Here is an 18,282-nt window from a genome sequence, read left to right as displayed (position 1 = left end):
AAGGAATTCAAAAGTCAAATATTAAGGGAGCGCCTGGGTGGCTCAGTCGGTTAAACATTCAACTCTTGATGTTGGCTCAGGTCATGATCTCAGGGGCGTGAGACTGAGCCCCACATCAGGCTCTGTGCTGAGCATGGAGCTTGCTTGAGATTCTCTCTCTCCCTCTACCCCTGCTCACACTCTCTCTCAAAAAAAAATTTTTTTAAGTCAAATATTAAGGATTAATGCTCTCCCACCATTAATTTAAACTGTGCTTCAAAAGGTTTTATCATAAGGCCCCCTGGGTGGCTCAGTGGGTCAAACATTTAACCCTTGATTTCGGCTCAGGTTGTGATCCCAGAGTCATGGGATTGAGCCCCATGTTGGGCTCTGAGCTGGCAGTGTGGAGCCTGCTTGGGATTCTCTCTCTTGCTTCCTCTCTCTCTGCCCATCCTCCATTCACGTGCATACACACTCTCTCTCAAAATAAATACACTTAAAAAATAATAACATAAAAAATAATTAAAAATTACAAGACTGTTTTGTCATAGCAAGAGGTGAGACTCTAGGGGAATGTGAAGGATTTTGTAACCTGGACACATGTATTGTTGCTTCACTCACCACACCAGGCCAGACACTTATTCTAATGACACCATCGTTGCTAGTGACCAACCCCCCGCCCCCCACCCACCCCAATCCTTCCACACAAGCCACTTTCCGACCCTCTGGGAATTGCATCCTTTAGAATATCCTGATTGGTAATAACTTGACCTCCTCTGAGAATGGATTTGATTTGGGGAAGCAACCAAGTCCAGTGAGCAAGGAGGCTGAATCTAGCTTGATTATACCAACTAGGATGAAGCCCAAGTTATGACTATACAAGGAATGAGGTTGATCCGGTGTTGTATATAATTCTGTTCTGAAAGCCATTCCTAAAGAGAAGTGGCAAATGTCTTCAACAGAGACTTCATCGTCAGAAAACATGTGCTTCCCAGCATAAATCCTGGTAGGTTTTATTTATGGTTTTGAATCTCTTTTGTTACTCTTAATTGTTAGTTATCTGCTCCTTGTCTTTCTGAATGGTAGCTACATTTAATAGGTTTGGCTATTCCTTAGCAAATTTAAGAGCTTTTCTGATTTTATGTAAAATAATGGTTGTTTCCGTTTTTTTCTTACCTGCTCAAAAATACCAGGGGTGCTGTGAAAGGTCAAAGGCCACCAGTTGCCCAGTGGGCTTGGCATAAGCCAGTTGAGAGAAGGCAGAAGGCACCATGAACAGTTCTGAATGTGGGCAGGTTTGCTTGTCTGGGTCCCATTCCACAGGTACTGCGTCAGAGGGTGGCCTCAGGACCACTGCCCCCACTCCCACCCCGCTTTTAAGATGAAGCAATGAAGCAATTCTGTAGCTGAAGATGGTGAAGACAAATGGAAAAAGGAGATTTCCTCTCCTCTCTAGAAGCTTGCTTGGATCAAACCATAAAGGAGAAGTGGAAGATGGCAAGAACAACTCAGGTTGACCCCCCAGGACATGTCTTAAACCAGGTGGGCTGGACAGACCACTGCCCTGCACTCTGCTCCATGCCCCAGCCCCTGCTGGCCCCGAGGAAAGCCCTAGAAATGGCTCCCTTCATTGGGCAACAACTGTTGGGCCATAGGAACTTTAATTAATTGAGGGCTGGTTGGCCCAACCCTCTCTTGGGAAACCAAAGCCTAGAGGTTACCTGTCAAAGTCGCAAACTAGTCAGTAGCAGGGCTGGGATGAGTGTTCTTTTCACTAGCCACCATCACATACAGAGGAAGTCTTGGCCAACTGCCATAAATGACTGAAGGGAGAAAACGATTTTATGCGGCCTGTGAGCAGATCGGCGAAGGGGCCTCCGTGGCTCAAGATTGCCTGGCAAAGGGCAGCTTCGAACCTCCCAGTAATGACTTCTGAGGGAGGAGAAGGAAAAGAGGAGTACAGATAAATTTATTAGTTAAATACTGATTTTACAGCCATTTCACCTTAAGACAATGTTAACAGGTTTGTGGGTCAGGGAAGGTATATGAGGGTGGCCTTCATGGAAGAAAGCAACGTAATGATGATTAAAACAGAATCTTGGTTTAAAAATATTCTCTGCTACAGCCAGTAGGATTTTGGGGTTGGGAGCTGGGGATTTGGGGGGAAGATGTGGTAAGGCCACAGTCAGCTACAGGTCTGTTGACGATGAGGACGAGGAAGGAGAAGTCTTTGCGAGGAGCTCCAGCATCTCGGGCAGAAACGGCAATATGAAGAGGAGAAGAAGGCCAATGCCAGGACAATATAAGGGCCGGACACTCCCTCAAGGCCCACCCTCAGTGTCTTCTCTTATCGGTTGTTGTCTTTCCATTAAGTTTTTGTCATGTTGTGTTTGTTTGCTTTGAATGTATGTTGCAAGATCTCTAGCTTTTTGCCTCCTGGACAGATGTCTTCTGGGGAAAGGATGTAGGTAGGTGCAGGGGCTCCGCATCCCTTGGATGAACTCGGCCTGCTGTCTGAACAAGAGACACAGCTCCGCAGAACAAGAGGGTCGTCCACGAGATCCAAGCACAAGAATTCACGGAAACCCCCTGCCCACCCCCGGGGCTGGTGTCCACCAGACACGCTCTTCTGAAGGATCTCAAGTCTTAGGTGAGTGTTTGTCAAACTCGCTTTAGCAGCAGAACTTTTTTTGTACTTACTTGGGACCCACCTGTGTGTGAAGGGGTGGATGAAGGATTTGGGGGGACAGGCGTGGGGGAGGCTGCTGTGTGGCTAAGCTGCCAAGCTCTTGTTTTGTGGAGGGAGAGACATGTTCAAGCTGAAGGCAGAGCTGAATCACTCAGCAGTGGAAGGGATTTTTATTTTCAGAGGCTTTGGGGGTGAGGAGAAGGAGCGGAGGCTTGAGCCTTGGGTCAGGGAAAGGAACTTGGGGGAGGCGAAGTTCCTAGTTGCAATTTTGCCCAAGCCACACGTGGCAGTGGGTGAAGTGGCCCTCTCCTCCATCTCCCCCACGAAGCCCTCAGTAGCATGGGCGCTATACGCAACGTTTCAGGAGCCAAGATTCGGTATTGAGGAAAGCAGGAGTATGCCAAACCTGAAGGGGGAGTGCTGGGCAAGGGCAGCAGCTGCCCGGAGGGGCTTGTCGCATCCAATTTCAGGCTGGACCAGGGGTCCCAGAGCCTTCACCCACCCTCAGAGCCCCGGTGCTAGGAACACCATGGAAAAGCCACCATCTTAGGTCACGGTGGTGGAAAGGCAGAGGAGAAAGATATCTCGTCTCTTGTAGGGGAGGGGTAGGGCGGAAATAAGAAAGAAGTCTCTTACTCCACAGAAGGGACTTAAATGTGCTTGTAGTGAAGGGTGGGTTCTTCCAGATCAGAGTCTGGGTTCTTTCCAGTTGCCTACCCTTGAAAAGGCATCCGATAAAATCCAATACCCACTTCCCCTAAGCCAAATTGTCAACTTCAAGTTTCTTCCCGGTTGTTCTTCTGGAGTTATTCCCCAACAGAGCAGGCTGGCCCCTGGGAGCCCAGAGCCTCATCTCTGCTGTCCTCCAAGTCCCAAGTCTGTGCCGAAATCTGAGGAGGGAAGGAGGTGACATTATGCAGTGATTATGTCCCCATGACTGTCAGCCAAGGCCAGGCTGTTCCAAGGGTCCTGCTTGGAGCTGGCCTGCGGTGACTGGCTGACAGAAGATGCGTAGCCTTGTGGGGAGAGCTTCAGGGCCGAGAGGACTGGGTGGATGGAGGGCCCGTGGCCAGACATCGCACTGACTGAGAACGTCTGAAAACAAAAAGTGCAAGATGAGCTCAACAGAATCACTCCTGAGGGCTCAGGAGGAGAGGTCCGGGCTGGAGAGGGGAGCCCTGGTGCACAGATGTCCCCCAGCTGGCTCCCACCCCACGAAAGGGATGAGGGGAGAGGGCCCTAGGACAAGGGCAGGACAAGACACCAAGCAACATTTCTCTCTGTTTTTCCTAACCCCTGTGCTGTGGGAACCAAAGGGTCTGTGTGATTCACCAGCTTCTGAGCACTGTGACCCAGTAGAGGTTTGTAGATATTCTGGTTTCTCAGATGGCTCGGATAGTTACATGAGACATCTTCCACAATCTTATCACCGTCAGAAGAGGTGATCCAGATCCACGCCAATCTTATCCACGCCCAGAAGAGGTTCCTGGCTCTCCTGGTCCTATGGGACCCGGGTTCTTTACCCTGACAGTAAAAAGCTCTTTAGGACACAGACTCCCTCAAGTGCATGCAGACGACAGATCAGAGTTAACGGTAACCAAGCTTGATTACTGCTTAGAAACTGTAACCAAGCTCAGAACTTCCCTAATCCCAAATAGGGGAACCAAAGAGGGAAGGGGTTGGGGAGTAGGAATGCCATCATATTTGAAAGAGGGAAAGGACAGGACCACTGACTCATCTTCTGGACACACGTGAAGCTGGACCTGTAGCCGACCCTCATTAAATGGCAGCCTGCCTGTGACCTCCTCACCAACCCCCTGCCCATCCACCCTGCCCTCCCCACAGTTTCCACACCTCTGCCCATGCCAGGAGGGTCCTCTTCCATCCCCTCCCAAACTTCAAAGAGAAGGTCACACCACCTCTCACTTAGGAGACAGACTTGCTCAGAAAGCCCATGTGCCACCTCCTAGAACCTTCTACAGTTGTACCTCCCTCCCCCAAAGCATGCAGTCTGATTCAGGTTGTGGCTGTGCCATAATGTGTCCCTCCCCACTCCTGGTCTCTGAAGGTCCTGGCACAGAGGAGCTGCTAATCATCTGTCTGTTGTAGTTGTACGTCCAAATCACTGTAATGTGATCAGATGTGCTGAAATAGACCCTTGTGCAGATAGCCCTTATAGGGCCTCAGGTGGGACCCCAAAGGCACCAGGCGGCTCCTGCTGCCACCTGCTGGGGCCCTGCTGAAGCGCGTGTTCCAGCGCTGACCCAGCCACCTGGTGATCTGAGGTGTACTATCCCACAGGCAGCCCTATCTCCCCGCCCAGGGAAGTACCTGGGCCATGGAGCTGCTGTGCCCATGGTAGGCTGATAGCCCGGGCTCTGTCTTGATGGGGCGCATCTCTTCGCTGCTGCTGGTGGCTGCGTTGCTGGAGTTGCTGGAAGCACTGGTGGCGGGAGGAAGGCTCTCACTACCCGAGGGACCTAAAATAAGGCAGAGTCAGGACACCTAGACCAGGGACAGGGGCAAATGGATGGTGGTCCTTTGAGACAGCCAGGGTAGGTCTGTGCTAACAGCTTTATTTCTATTTGCTGGGGAATGAAGCAGGGCCCTTCATCAGGGCAGGGCGACAATTCTCAAAACGGGACAACTGAAAATATCAGAATTTAAGCGACGGGCTCACCACCCCTTATTCAAACCCTTGAGACTACATGTTTCAGGACTCAGAAGTTTTTGGATTTTAATACTGTATATTATAGAATACTCCCAGCGGAGTCTGAGACAATACTCCGTAACTAAGCACATTAATTGTTCTACAGCAAAACATGTGAATATTCACACATGGGATAAATAAAGACTATAAATAGCCTGAGTCTGTTCAGATTAGGTTTTGCTGCCCAATCTAGCTCCCTACACTGGGAATTTTGGATAGGGGGCCCTGCTCACCTGAACCAAATGCTTGCTCTATCACTGCAACATGTAAAGAGGTGAAGTTACCTAGGGGAATGTGCTGTGCTTCTAAAACTGTGGACAGAGGGAGAAAGGCTGAAGACCACTGGCATGAGACACAGAAAATAAGATGTAATAATAAATAAGATCTAAAATAAAATACCTAATCAGATATACTGCCAGAAGGGGTAAGCCATGGTTGAATCTGGGAAAGGAGGACTTGGGTCATGTTCTCAGTAGTGGACGAGGAAAATTTATCTGTTTGTCATGCCTTAGATTAGAAGATAAACTTTCCACTGGATCAGCCGATTTATTTTTTCTGCAACTGCAGCATTTCCCAGTGAAATCTTTGATTTGGTAGCAGTACTGAAGAGGGAATGCTCTCGATAGGAGCATAAGTAGTCCTCATTCTTAATCTAGAAACTGAAAAGGCAAAGTGGCATACTGGACAGGATATGGAGCTTGAAGTGGAAAAACCTGGGTTTTAAGTCCAAGTCTATCCACTCACAGCTGTATGACTCTGGTTAAGTCACTGCCTTCTCTGAGCCCCAGTTTGCTCATTAGTAAAATGCAGATAATTGGTCTCAAGGGGGTCTTTAAGGACCAGGGAGATACTAATTGTAGAGCAGCTTTCTAGAATGCTAAGTACTACATGATGTTAACTATACTTTGGCTTACAAATCAATCTGTGGATTGAAATTAATGGAACCCTGTCCTCCTAGATCCCTGTTATCTCAAAGAGAACATAATGGAGCTGAGTTCTTGAGTGGCCGCAGTACCAAAGATGGAGGGACCAGTAATGTTCTTTTTCTCTCTGGCCCACAACTGGTCCAGCTGGCCCAGTGCAGCCTTTGCAACTGGAAAGAATTGTGCAACTTGATTTGAGCCTGCTTCAAAAGCTCCCAAAATTTTGCGTGGTGATGTTACTTTTCACTGGGTTATCATTCTCTCCTGAAGAGCTGGGATGACGCTTTTTGTGTGTCTCGCGTCCATGAAATACAGCCAGACCAACACTAAACCATCCTACACACCTAGAAAACTGATTGGGAGATTAACACAACAATCTGCACAACCTGAACCACAGGATTCAGCAGGTACGCGACACGAAGAGCTGAACTTGGGGAGCAAGAAGCCCCGAAAGGTAGGGAACCCCTTTTGCGGGTGGAGAGAGGACGGAGACTGGGGAGGGGAGGGGCATACGGGAAAAGCACCCCTCCCCAAAAGCAGCTGGAGAGAAAGTGGAAAATTGGAAACAGCCGCAGGGACTAAACTGAATAGCTGGGATGGACAATGCTATCATTATGCCTTGGTAGCCTGAGCTGACCCACTAAGAATACATGACTTTTACATATTCCAAGGGCCACTGAGTTCTTAATATAATTACACACAATGCTTTTACTCACCTGCTGGTGTCTTAGATTTATTAAGGTTCTTGGGCTTCCGTTTTCTGGTTTGAATCCCCTCTTTCCGCATTGCAAGAGGCCTGGGGACCTGGGGAGTTACAAGTCAATACATACGGTTTTTCTACTTGCACGTGATCTGCTACCTTATTTAAACACGCACTCACACTATGAGAAGGCAACATCTAAGCAATTCCTCTACAAACCTTAGGGCTGGGACTAAGTGAATCAGCCCCTGGAGCTCCTGCTGAGAAAGAAACCAATGCTGTTCAAATATACTAGCATACTGTACTATATGCTGTGTACTATACTAGCTCTGGAGAAATGGAAGCTTAAAGACACCATTCCTTTCTTCCAGAGCTTCACAGTTTACTGGGAAAGACAGACAAGTAGGAAACAACCAGACTCATAGATGATGTGGGGGAACAGAAAAGAAACACTAAGCTCTATCCTCTGCCCGGGAGGAGGGGAAGAGGCACATGATCACATCAAGGAAGGCTTCGCTGAGGAGGTGATGCCTAAGTTGTGGGAGGCTGTCGAGTAGACAAGAGGCAGGCATTTCAGGCAGCAGGAGCAGTATGTGCAAAAGCCTTTAGTTTATCAGCAGTATCAGGACACTGTGAAAGTGAAAACGGGGTGCTATTAATAATTATACCAAGAAAATAGGCAGAAGCTGGTGCAGCTCAGTGAATTGAGATGTGAATAGAGCAGCTCTGCACTGCACTGAGTCTGGTTGGAGCAAATCGTAGTGTTTCCATGGGTGGTGGGGAGCAACCAGAGATTATGTTGGGGAGATGGCCCTGAGGCCAGGTCCTGAGATAAACTATCCATCGGCAACACTTTTACGGCACTGACTTCTCATAAACAAGCAGTGACTGTCAAGCATCATGCTCCTGAACCATTCACAGATGCCTAAATAAGTGTCTGGGGAACAGGCTTGCCGGGTCATCTTTCTAGTATTTTTAAACATGTGCCCTCCTCACAGCTGGTTTCTCTTAGGCCAGGCCAACCCAAATCTTTTAGTTCCTGGTCTGTGCTTTTCTCCTGTATGGGACTAATAAAGGCCATCCCTGAAATACTGAAGGAAAGCAATTGCCACTTGAGAGATTAAACATGGAATGGTTAAGAGAGAAGGGTTATCAGATTACGTGAACTTGAACCTGCCTTCTAGTCAACTGAGGGGTCAGTGTTCCCACTTTTGGAGGGAAGTAGCCTCTCCTCCCTCCAGCACCCAGCCCCACACTTTGGCCCACTTGAAGCCCATCCTGACTTCAGAAAAATACAGCCCTCATGTTTATCCCCACCAACCTCAGTACTTGTTTTAAAACAATCATGGTAAAATACACATAACATAAAATTTACCATCTTAACCATTTCCAGTTGCGTTAAGTATATTCACATTGTTGTGCGGTCATCACCACCATCCACGTCCAGAACACTTCTCATCTTGCAAAACTAACACTCTGTACCCGTTAACCACTAACTTCCTATTTCCCCCTCCCCTTGGTCCACGGCAGCCTCCATTCTACTTTCTGTCTCTATGAGTTTGACAGCTCTGGGTACCTCATATGAGTAGAATCGTACAAGATTTGTCCTTTTGTGACTGGCTTCTTTCACTTAGCATAATGACTTCAAGGTTCATCCATCTGGTACTATGTGTCAGAATTTACTTCCTTTTAAAGGCTGGATAATATTCCCTTGTGTGGACAGACCACATTTTACTTATCCATCCATGGACCCTTGGGTTACATTCACATTTGGCTCTTATGAATACTGCTGCTGTGGACATGAGGGTACAAGTATCTGTTCAAGACTCTGCTTTCAATTCTTTTTTGGATATACACCCAGAAGTGGGATTGCTGGGTCATATGGTAATTCTGTTTTTAATTTTTTTGAGGACACAATCTGTTTAACACCTGCATAATATTCCTTTATCAGTTTCTTTTACCATTCCTCTATTGAAGAACTAGAATTTCTTTATCCATTTTCCTCCTGAAGGTTTTTTTTCTCCTCAATTTGCACTATTACAGTGATTCAACAAACATCCTTGATACACTTCTTTGCAGAAGGAAGTGTATTTTCTTATGAATGTTCTTAAGTATATTTTTGGCTATTTTTTTCTCACTATAATAAGAAAACATGGTACACTTCTCGCAATGAGCCGTGAATAATGTATAGAACTGTTGAACCGCTATATTGTACACCTAAACTGAATGTAACATTGTATGTTAACTACACTGGAATTCAAACTAAACACCTAATTTTAAAAAAAAAAAGAAAGGAAACATGAAAAAATTCATGTTCATGAAGAATCTTTTCTTAGATTCATGAGACTAAGTTAGTAACAACCCCTCCCACTCCACTACCATCAATCCTGTCCCCATGGGGCGATTGAAATACCAGCCTGTTATGTTTCTTACATTTTAAAACATTCTCAAACAGGTGTGCACATGTACATATCTATATACTTATGTATGTGTGTATTCATTCACCCACCCATCTGTATCCGTGTGTGTTTCACTCACCCTTACTCCCATAGTAAGGAGTCACAGTATGGGGTCATACTATGTACATTACTTTGCAAATGTGTTTTGTTACTCCAGGTCAAGATACAGGGCTCTGACTTAATTATTTTTTAAACTTCTGCACAATATTTCACACTATAGTTTGTGCCATAATTTAGTCAACCATTCCTTTAGGAGGCTTTATGACTGTTTCTTGTTTTTGCCACTACAAATACCACAGCAATAAACAGTTCACACATCATTAGGTACTGATTCTTTTATTGTTTTATAGACTACTTTCCCCAAAGCAGAGCTGCCAAAATCAAAAGATATGTGTGTTTCTTGTCCTTAATAAGAACTACTAGGTTAATTTCCTAATGAATACTTGGAGTAATTCACATGCAAACCAATGACATAGGAGAGTATTTCCCCAAATCCATACCAGCATTTGACTACGCTGGCACCTGATCTTGGACTTCCAGCCTCTAGGAATGTGGAAATAAATTTCCGTTGTTTATAAGCCATCCAGTCTGTGGTATTTTGTTACAGCAGCCCCAACGGACTTTTGTTCCAGCAGCCTGGAAGGTCCCTTCTAAATCTAGGTTTCTTTGCTAAGAAGGGAAAAATGGATTATGATCTGAAAGTTGGAAGACAAGTAAGAAGTGAATAATGGAAACAAACGTATGGCCGCTGGTAGGCTGCTCACCCCGCCTGGCGGTGGGGTTACTTACGCCATGGAGTTTCATGTAGAGGCCGCAGGCATTGCACACGGGCTCGCCCTCCGCGTTGCGGCGCCACAGGGTGGTGGTGGTGGTCTGGCAGTTGGCACAGGAGAGGCCCACTCGGCGGGAGGCAGACTGCAACAGAGAAGGCAAACCCTTCAAGTCCAAGTAAAAGGCAAGTGCTGCTGCTTCTACTTCGCAGGGAGCACCGAGGGGCTGGCCCTAAGTGGGTGGCAGGGTCAGCCATCGTAGCCCTGTATAAGAATCCCAGAGCACGGGGGGCGGGGGTGGCTCAGTCAGTTGTGTCCACCTTCAGCCCAGGTCATGATCTCACGGTTCGTGGGTTCGGGCCCCACATCGGGCTCTATGCAGACAGCTCATAGCCTGAAGCCTGCTTCAGATTCTATGTCTCCCTCTCTCTCTCTGACCCTCAAGCTCTGTTTCTCCTCTAAAAATAAACAAACATTAAAAAAAAAAAAAAAGAGAGAGAATCCCAGAGCACGAGGCGCCTGGGTGGCTCAGTCAACTTCGGCTCAGGTCATGACCTCACGGTTTGTGAGTTCGAGCCCCGCGTCAGGCTCTGTGCTGACAGCTCAGAGCCTGGAGCCTGCTTCCGATTCTGTGTCTCCTACTCTCTCTTCTGTTCCTCTCTCCCAAAAATAAAAAAACATTAAAAAAAAAAAAAAGGGAAAAAAAAGAGCCTAGGGGCGGGGTGGTGAATGAGAACAAGGACTTCAGCTGTAGGAGAAGTAGAGTGAATTCTTTTCCTAACTGTAGCATTAGTGGCATTATCAGTCATTCATCAAAGACCCCAGCAAGCACTGGGCACTGGAGGCAGAAAAGCTTTTCTCAAAAGTAGAATAAATGTGGGCTTCCAGTACCAGCCATGGGTGGTGGGTGAACAATTACTATATTTGAATACATCAAAGACTGAATGGGCCTTGTGACCAGAGAGAAAGGGAAGCATCAGGACTTAACCCCTCTATGTCTCCCTTCCTAATATACACGAAAGCTAGTTTGTGTTGGTCAAAAGAAAATTCTACTAGAAAAGACCATGGAGCCACGAGCCAAAAACCCCATTACAAACACTTTTCCAGCCAGAGGGCCTGATACACCCTGCTTAATCTCCCTGGGCTTTGGGTTTTATCAACTGATCAGTTGAAACAGGGTAAGGAAGAGTCCACCTTGTTCATGGGATAGATGAGAAAACAGGAGATGTAGGAGGCAAGGCTGGACTGGGAACAAGGAAACCTGGGCTCTGGTTCCAGATAGGAGACTCAGTAGCCATGTGACCGTGGGCAAGGCTGTTAGCTTTTCTGAGCCTCACTTTTCACTTCTGCATAATTAAGGTGTTAAAGTAGATGGTCTGGAACATCCTCGTAGCTCAAGCGCACTCTAAAGGGATGAGACATTACTATGTTGCCAGCCACCCACCCAACTCCTCAACCTGCCTCCTTTTCAAGAGGACTTGAAAGGGGCGCCTGGGTGGTTCAGTCAGTTGGGCGCCTGACTCCTGGTTTCAGCTCAGGTCATGACCTCACCCTTACGTGAGTTCCAGCCCTGCATCAGCTCTGTGTGGACAGAGCAAAGCCTGCTTAGGATTCTCTCTCTCCCTCTTTCCCTCCCTCCCTCTCACTCCCTCTCACACACTCTCTCTCTCTCTCTCTCTCTCTCTGTCCCTCCCCCACTCCTGCTGTCTCTGTCTCCCTCAAAAATAAATAAATAAACTTAAACAAACAAACACGACTCGAAGTCCAGAATTCAAAACCTAGGCATTTCCCACCTAAGTGTGAGCCCGAAAGCCGGGGGCCAAGAGGAGGAGGGAAGGGCAGACTCAAGGAGCCGGGCACTTGCTTACCAGCCGGCGCTGGGGCTTGATAAGGGGCCGGTTGATGCCGTTCATCTTGTGGTAGAGGCCGCAGGCGTTGCACAGGTAATGCCCCGTCCCGTCGCGCCTCCAGAGCGGGGTGGACATGGCCCCACAGTTGACACACTCTCTGCCTTCTGAGAAGTCATCAAACATGTCTACTGGGTGGAGAGTAACACAGAGGATTCATTCTTTGTTGGGGCCCAGAAATCTTACATTGGGAAATCTAGAAATAATGTCTTTTCCTTGCAAGAAGTAAAGACATGGATCACCTCAGGCTGCCTCCCATTTCCTGACTCTGGCCTCAACCCCTGGAGTGGACAGTTTTACTCCCGGGCATCCCAGACAAGGCTCTCCCCAGTCACGAGAAAAAGAAAAGTCGGGCCGCGACCACCGGCAGCCTGGATTTTCGTCCCTATCTCTCTTTCAGAGCCTGTATCCCTGAAGGTCTCACCCAACACTGAATTCTGCCCAGACCTTTTTCCTCACTTTTCCCTTCAAAATGGAGATCCCTTTCCATTTCAATTAAAAAAAAAATTTACTCTGGGAAATTAGAAAATAAAATGTGTAAAGAAAATACAAATCATATGTAATCCTATGACTGCAAGATCACCAGTGTTATTAACATTTTGTTCTATTATATCCTTTGCAGTACTTTATATATTGACGTATATTTGTGCCTAGTCAAGGTCAAGCTATATAATTTTGAGCCAACTGTTTTCACTTAATACCAAGGCATTTCCCACATTAGACATTCTTCATAAACTTGGGGTGCCTGGGTGGCTCAGTCAGTTAAGCGTCCAACTATTGGTTTCAGCTCAGGTCATGATCCAGGGTCATGGAACTGAGCCCCTCGTTGGGCTCTGTGCTGGGTGTGAGCCTGCTTTGGATCCTCTCTCTCTCTGTGTCCTCTCTTCTTTCTCTCTCTCTCTCTGCCCCTCTCCCCTGCTCTTGCTCTCTCTCTCTCAAATAAAATAAAACATATGAAAGTTTTTAAAAATTCTTTGTAAACTCATTTAGCACAGTATATTATCCATCATACAAATGTGCCATCCTTTATTATTATTATTAAACTTTTACTCAATCACTATCCAGCTTCCGATTTTTGTTTTGTAAACACAGCTCATTTGGTGCACAAATCTTAGCATTTCTGCTTATTCTTTTAGGGTGCTCCCCTAGAAGTAGAATTACTGAACCAAAGGGACTACATTTTTTGAAATTTTGAAATCATTTTCATCATTTCATCATTTCAGTATCTGTTTGATATGCTGTATCCTGATCTGACATGTTTTCCTGCCTACTGCATAAAATGAAGGCCCGCACTGCAAGCAACTGTGACTTACTGTTGCTCACAGTCCCACGGGCATGTTGCCATCATGGTCAGTCTCCTGCAGTCGTTGACAAACCCGCTACATCACCATCTTTACCGTCCAGGTCTACAGAATTTGACAATCGACAAATTTCACTCTGCCCATTTCAGTTGCCCTGGTGAGATAGGCTGGGGTGGGCTTCTTATTCCCTATGATCTGTATAAAGCCTGGCTCAGAACTTCCAGAAGTCTCTCTGACTCCATGTACCTGCTTCCTATTTTGAAAAATACTTTACATCCTATCCCGATTTTTCATCCCTAAGTACAGCTACCCTGGTATTAGGGTAGCTCTTGTCCTGCCTCCAGAGTGGGAGTGGGATCTTCTCTAGTAACGGGGGGATATTTGGAAGGGAGGGTTTTTAAGAGCTCTCCCTCCACGAGGACCTAGCACTGAGGTTTAAGATCCCACATTCTCTAGCTCTGTGGCCCAGCTACTTGCTCTAAGGGAATGCGGGCTGAAGAAGAGCATGGTGGGGGGGCCCTCTCCTCAAGTCTGGGTATACAAACAGTCATTTGCACCTGCAAACAAGTAGCTGTGTGTCCACAACGAGTCAACAATGTGCAGGTGTGAGGGGCTATTTGCTCAAGCCAGGGAGCTGAGCACACACAGTCACGAGAGGCTATTTTTGCACCTGGGTCACACTGAGAACCCTCCAGCAAGGTCACCTGCTTTCAGAGCCACACACAAAACGGCAACTGTTGTCCACAGTTTGCTTCCCCATGCCTGGGGGAGGCAAGCAATGAGCCCGCACACCACCCTCACTACCATCACCGCCATCACAGCCACCACCACCTGCAAACTGGCATGTGCTGACCTTGCTCTGAGCCAGTAAACCCTGTTCCCTTGGCCCAGGCCTTCCCACAAGGGAACTGGGAAGGCCAAGGGAGTTCACAGAAGGACCTTCGAACAAGGAGGGGTTTTGGCAATGTCATCCTTTTGGTGGGGATCTGCTGTAAACACTAGATGGCGCTACAGCCTCACAATTGAACCAAGACAGTCGTCTAGCCTAAACCATGCCTTGGGAGTGGAGGACTTTTCTAGATCATTTTTCCAGTCCAAACCTAATGCAACCCTCTTACTCTATCTTTTTTTTTTTTTTTTTTTTTATCACAGAAAGAGCTAAACATACTCCAAAGTGGACAGAACGAACTCTTATTTAATCATCAGCCAGCTTCCAACAAGCTGTGGCCAGTCTGGTCTCATGTATCTCTCTACTGACTTTCCTCCGTCTTGTATAACTAAAGAAAATCCCAGACATTCTACCATTTCGCTCATAAATATTCCAGTATGCAGCTCTCACAGATAAAGATGCACTCTCCTCCTTTTAAAGATAGGCAAACCAGCTTCTTTCCTATGTTTTAGTTTATCTAAAGAAGCCTCTACAGACAAAAATCTCATAATCTGTTCTCTCTTTTGGAGGGGAGATGTCCTCTTCTCATCACACTTAAGGTATTACATGCAGGGACAGAATCTCATTGAAGGAACCATCCTTGAAATTATAGGTCTCTTGGGTGGTGGTTACTGGCCTTATGCTGCATTGAGACCCCAACACAAAAGTTTGCCTTAGAAATTCCTTCACATTTGCCTCACAGAATTGGTTACACACTTGAGCAACTATTTTACTAGCCAGGGAAAGGCACTGGAGGTTGGCAAATAACGTATTTACCACCAACAAATGTTTACTGAGCATTGGCTTTTTAAGCCCTCTGATAGATGTCACAGATGCTAAGAGGGAAACTTATTCTCAGAATGCTAATAACCTAGTTGGGCAAATTGAGCCAAAATATCGATAATGGGTAACAATATTATTCAACTCATATTCAGAACATACCTTAACCTAATTGGGGATTTGGATGGCAAATACTTCTTGCCTAGGGTAGGAAATGCAGAAGTCAGACCCAGATTGAAGGGTCAGGTGTTAACAACGGTAGCCAAAGGAAGAGAATGGATAGGAGGTCAAGGCCATGCTTCCTAAAGATATGCTCTCAGACATCCCATGTCTCTCTACAATCCACTACACCTCCAAATCTACAGAGATTTCCATATTTTCTACCAGAAAGTCTTGTACCATCCAACCTACTCAATAAGATGTTATAAAATTTTAGATGATTATTGCAAAGACAATGTAACAATAAAGGAAAAGGCTTACCCTGCATGTTAAATGAAAAATGCAATACACAAAATGCCATATCCATTGTGATGGCAGCTAAGCCCACCAGGAAGGAAGTTTTTCTTGGCCAGTTATTATGATATGGGCTTTTCTTTCTTTTATTTTATTTTATTTTTTTAAATATTTTTAAATATATGAAATTTATTGTCAAATTGGTTTCCATACAACACCCAGTGCTCATCCCAAAAGATGCCCTCTTCAATACCCATCACCCACCCTCCCCTCCCTCCCCTGCTCCATCAGCCCTCAGTTTGTTCTCAGTTTTTAAGAGTCTCTTATGCTTTGGCTCTCTCCCACTCTAACCTCTCTCTGGGCTTCTCTTTCTTAAAAATGCCATTCTGGGTGGCTCAGTTGGTTAAGTGCCCAACTCTTGGATTCAGTTCAGGTCATGATCTCATGGTTTCATGAGTTCAAGCCCTGCATCAGGCTCTGTGCTGGTAGCACAGAGCCGGCTTGGGATTCTCTTTCTCTCTCTCTCTCTTTCTCTCTCTCTCTCTCTCTCTCTCCACCCTTCCTCACTCACACTATCTCTATCTCTCTCCAAATGAATAAACTTAAAAATTAAAAAAACCCACCATTCTGTAATGTCATATTGCCTATTTTTAAAAACCTGATTTAAAATAAACAAAAACAGGGGTGCCTGGGTGGCTCAGTTGGTTAAACCTCCGACTTAGGCTCAGGTCATGACCTCACAGTTCATGAGTTCGAGCCCCAAGTAGGGCTGTGTGCTGACAGTTCAGAGCCTGGAGCCTGCTTCAGATGCTGTGTCTCCCTCTTTCTCTGCCCCCACTTACTCTCTCTCTTTCTCAAAAAATAAAATAAACATTAAAAACAAAAAACAGAAAACAAAACCAGAAAAATTTTTGATCACGTTAAGCAGCTCCCAGTCCACTATGGGGGTGGGGTGGAGGTGGGGACTATTCTCTCTTGCATCTGACACACACACACACACACACACACACACACACACACCCCCTACCTGGGACAGAAGGAAGGAGAGAACGGAGTTCAAACCTTGCTGCTTAGCAGCCAGGCTGCCATAAATAGGAGGTAATAGGCAGTGAGGGAGCCCCACACCAGCCTGAACATCTGGCAGCATGGACCCTGGTAACAACCATCTCTTATTCCTTCATTAGAAGTGCACTGGGGGGTGGGGTGCCTGGCTGACTCAGCCAGCAAAGCCTGCAACTCTTGATCTCAGGGATGTGAGTTGAGCGGAGAGATTACTTTAAAAATCTTGGAAAAAAAATTAAGAAATGCACTGGGTGAAACTTCCCAAAGGGCCAGCAGGCGGTGGTCTGAAGCCAGTTTATAAGCCAGATTTCCAAGGGCATAGATATGACCTTCACTTATGAAAGCCCCACCTACCCAGTGCTGAGCATCATGGGAATGGGTCCAATCACTTAGAGGGCAGTGGGAATTCAACTCTCTCGGAAGTGGGTCAGCATTACCCCACTTTGGAGAAAAGACTTGTAATAATAGTTGTAAAGTACTTTGCAAATGAGAGGCAAAACTCACAACAATGGCTGTAAAGTGATTTGTAAACACCAAATGAGATAACAATGATGGATGATTGTTAGGTTTGGAGGGGTGGAGAAGGAGTGGGAAGGCCAGGGACAAATCTTCAGGAGGGATTTTTGCAGGAGGGAGGGGATAGATAAAAGAGCTAGGAGATTTGGGAATCTGACCTTTTCTCAAACCACTGGGGCCATGCTCAGAATTGTAAACTGTGTATCACTCCCAGACTTGACCAAGTTGGAGGCTGGTGGGCAAGGAACGAACTGGCAACGTGGTTCACAGGGGACACTTACGAGGTCACAAGGCTGCTGTTCATAAGCAATAGTAATTAATGACTCTCAGCAATCAGAAACACAAAATGAATTGGGTCCTAACCCCGAGAAAGGGGATCTAACTCCTCACCTCCATCCATGACCCACTTCAGAAAACATTGTTTTTAAAGAGGGCAACAAACTCAGCCTGATTTCGTAGACATTTATTACGGGTGTTCCTAGGAATCACTTCTCCCCAAGTGCCTGAAAGAAAAATGTGGGCCAGGAGGTTGAAGGATCCCACCCCTGACTTCCCCACAGAGAACTGATACAATCAAAGGCAAAGGCTTCGACCTCTCCCCTGACCTGCTCCATCCATCTTGGGGAACCCACCCACAGGCAGGGCTAAGCAAGCCAGGGCTGGTGAGAGAGGGTTTCGGTGGCCTCCATTTTGACCTCAAACTTTTTAGTTGGATTCTTCTTTCCAGCTTGTCTCTAGACTCAGGCAGAAGACCCTGAGGGTAACGCATCCCTGCTGGGAACTCAAAGGACCCCCTCATCAGGGACTACCCTCAGCCAGCAAGACCCTTGCCCAGGACTGACTCCAAGACAGCGATCGGTCTGACTTTCACTGCCCACCTGCACAGACCCACGGACCTTTGCCCCATGTTTTCCTTATATAAACCTGGAAGTGTTTTCAGCACTTTGGAGACCACCTTTCAGATGCTAGTCCACTGTCTTCCCGGGTTGGCCTCACCGAAAGAAATTCCTTTCTGGTTTTGCCACCATTGGTCTCTCTGCCTCTGGATTTTGTCAGTGGGGAGTGGCCAAACCTGGTCTGTTTGGGGCCCCCAGAGTCAGGTGAA

General features: G+C 46.6%; 1 protein-coding gene across 5 annotated transcripts in view; it reads right to left on the bottom strand.

Annotated features, from left to right (window-relative positions):
* Positions 1 to 1,931: 1,931 nt before the first annotated feature.
* GATA4 (GATA binding protein 4) overlaps positions 1,932 to 18,282 on the bottom strand; it is a 79,805-nt gene continuing 63,454 nt past the window's right edge. For 4 of the 5 annotated variants that reach the window (XM_027069364.2, XM_053216695.1, XM_053216696.1 and 1 more), the window contains exons 3-7: positions 12,099 to 12,268; positions 10,250 to 10,375; positions 7,018 to 7,105; positions 5,000 to 5,148; positions 1,932 to 3,763 (exon numbers count right to left, since the gene is read on the bottom strand). In XM_027069364.2, coding sequence (XP_026925165.1) covers positions 3,581 to 3,763; positions 5,000 to 5,148; positions 7,018 to 7,105; positions 10,250 to 10,375; positions 12,099 to 12,268 — 716 coding nt within the window. In that variant the 3' untranslated portion in view covers positions 1,932 to 3,580. The remainder of the gene's footprint in view (positions 3,764 to 4,999; positions 5,149 to 7,017; positions 7,106 to 10,249; positions 10,376 to 12,098; positions 12,269 to 18,282) is intronic. The other variant, XM_027069369.2, reaches the window with a different exon arrangement.

Source organism: Acinonyx jubatus, chromosome B1, assembly GCF_027475565.1.
Source record: "Acinonyx jubatus isolate Ajub_Pintada_27869175 chromosome B1, VMU_Ajub_asm_v1.0, whole genome shotgun sequence".
Taxonomy (NCBI): domain Eukaryota; kingdom Metazoa; phylum Chordata; class Mammalia; order Carnivora; family Felidae; genus Acinonyx; species Acinonyx jubatus.
This window is presented reverse-complemented; position numbering and strand designations above follow the sequence as displayed.